The 1,152-nt window shown below is 61.7% G+C and overlaps 1 protein-coding gene across 1 annotated transcript; it reads left to right on the top strand.

The window, feature by feature from the left end:
- Nucleotides 1–99: 99 nt before the first annotated feature.
- Nucleotides 100–1,005, top strand: ACA1_140270 (cwf21 protein; the record flags this gene model as incomplete). The annotated part of the gene is made up of 2 exons (XM_004334106.1): nucleotides 100–845; nucleotides 900–1,005. The coding sequence occupies 2 exons, from the start codon at nucleotides 100–102 to the stop codon at nucleotides 1,003–1,005; spliced, it is 852 nt and encodes a 283-aa protein (XP_004334154.1).
- Between the last annotated feature and the right edge of the window lie 147 nt (nucleotides 1,006–1,152).

Below are 1,152 nucleotides of genomic sequence, written 5' to 3'. Positions count from 1 at the left end.
GTAACGGCGCGTGGTTCGGGCACGAATGGCTACGTCCAGCGCAATCTCAGCAGCGTGAGGCAGCGGCCGAAGATTAATTATCAGGAGGAGCAGCGCCGCATGGCCCAGCCCCTCACGAAGAAGCCCAATCAGGAGATTCTCGAACACGAGCGCAAGCGCGAAATTGAGCTGCAGGTCTTCCAGTGGGCCGAAGAGAATGGCCTGTTCGAGGGGGGACTCGATGAGGCCGACATCCAGGCTCAATTGGCGGCCAAGCGCGAGGAATTGAAGCAGGGAACCCAGCTCGATGATGACAAGATCCGTTCGAGTAACGAGACCCACAAGCTGGCGCTCGCCCAGCAGAAGAGGGCCGAGGCCTTCGGTCACGCGCTTGGCATCTCGTCCGACTACGTCGAGGGATCTGCCTTTGATCGCGAGCTCCAGGAGCACAAGAGGGCGACCGAACGCGAGGAGCGCATCAAGGAAGCCGTCCGCCGCGAGAAGAAGCGCATCGAAGACGAGGAGAGGCGCGAGGAGGACCGAAGGCGCGAACGACGCCGAGAGCGCGAGCGCGAGCGCGAACGCCGCCACGTGGACCGCGATCGCGACAGCGATCGAGGCAGGGACCGCCACGACAGGGAGCGAGGCAGGGACCGTTACAGCGACAGCGATCGCCACGACAGGGAGCGAGGCAGGGACCGCCACGGTGAGCGCGACCACGAGGAGAGTAGGAGGAGGAGGAGAGACGAGGTCGATGAAGAGGTGGAGAAGAAGCGCACTAAGGGGGAAGACGAAGAGGAGGAGAAGGAGAAGAAGGAGGTGAAGGTGGAGGAGAAGAAGGAGGAGCGGGGCACGAAGAGGTCCAGGTCACCGTCGCGCTCCCGCTCTCGTTCGCGCTCGCGTTCTCGTTCGCGTTCCAGCTCGCGTTCCGATTCGAGCGACTCAGACAGTGGACGGGATCGTAAGAGGGGCCGGAGGAGGAGGAGGCATGACAGCGACAGTGACAGCGACAGCGCAAGCGATTAGACGCCCTTCTCAGCTTTCTTTTTCTTGTATGTTTCAAACTGCCCAACAAAGCTTCCCTCAGTGGCCACCTACCTCCTGTTGTCCGAAGAGCTTCCACACGAGCGTGACGTACCACCCACACACACACACACACACACACACACACAC

Source organism: Acanthamoeba castellanii (genome assembly GCF_000313135.1).
Source record: "Acanthamoeba castellanii str. Neff unplaced genomic scaffold scf7180000084707, whole genome shotgun sequence".
Taxonomy (NCBI): domain Eukaryota; phylum Discosea; order Longamoebia; family Acanthamoebidae; genus Acanthamoeba; species Acanthamoeba castellanii.
The sequence above is the reverse complement of the archived record's forward strand: the minus strand, read 5'-3'. Positions and strand labels throughout refer to the sequence as shown.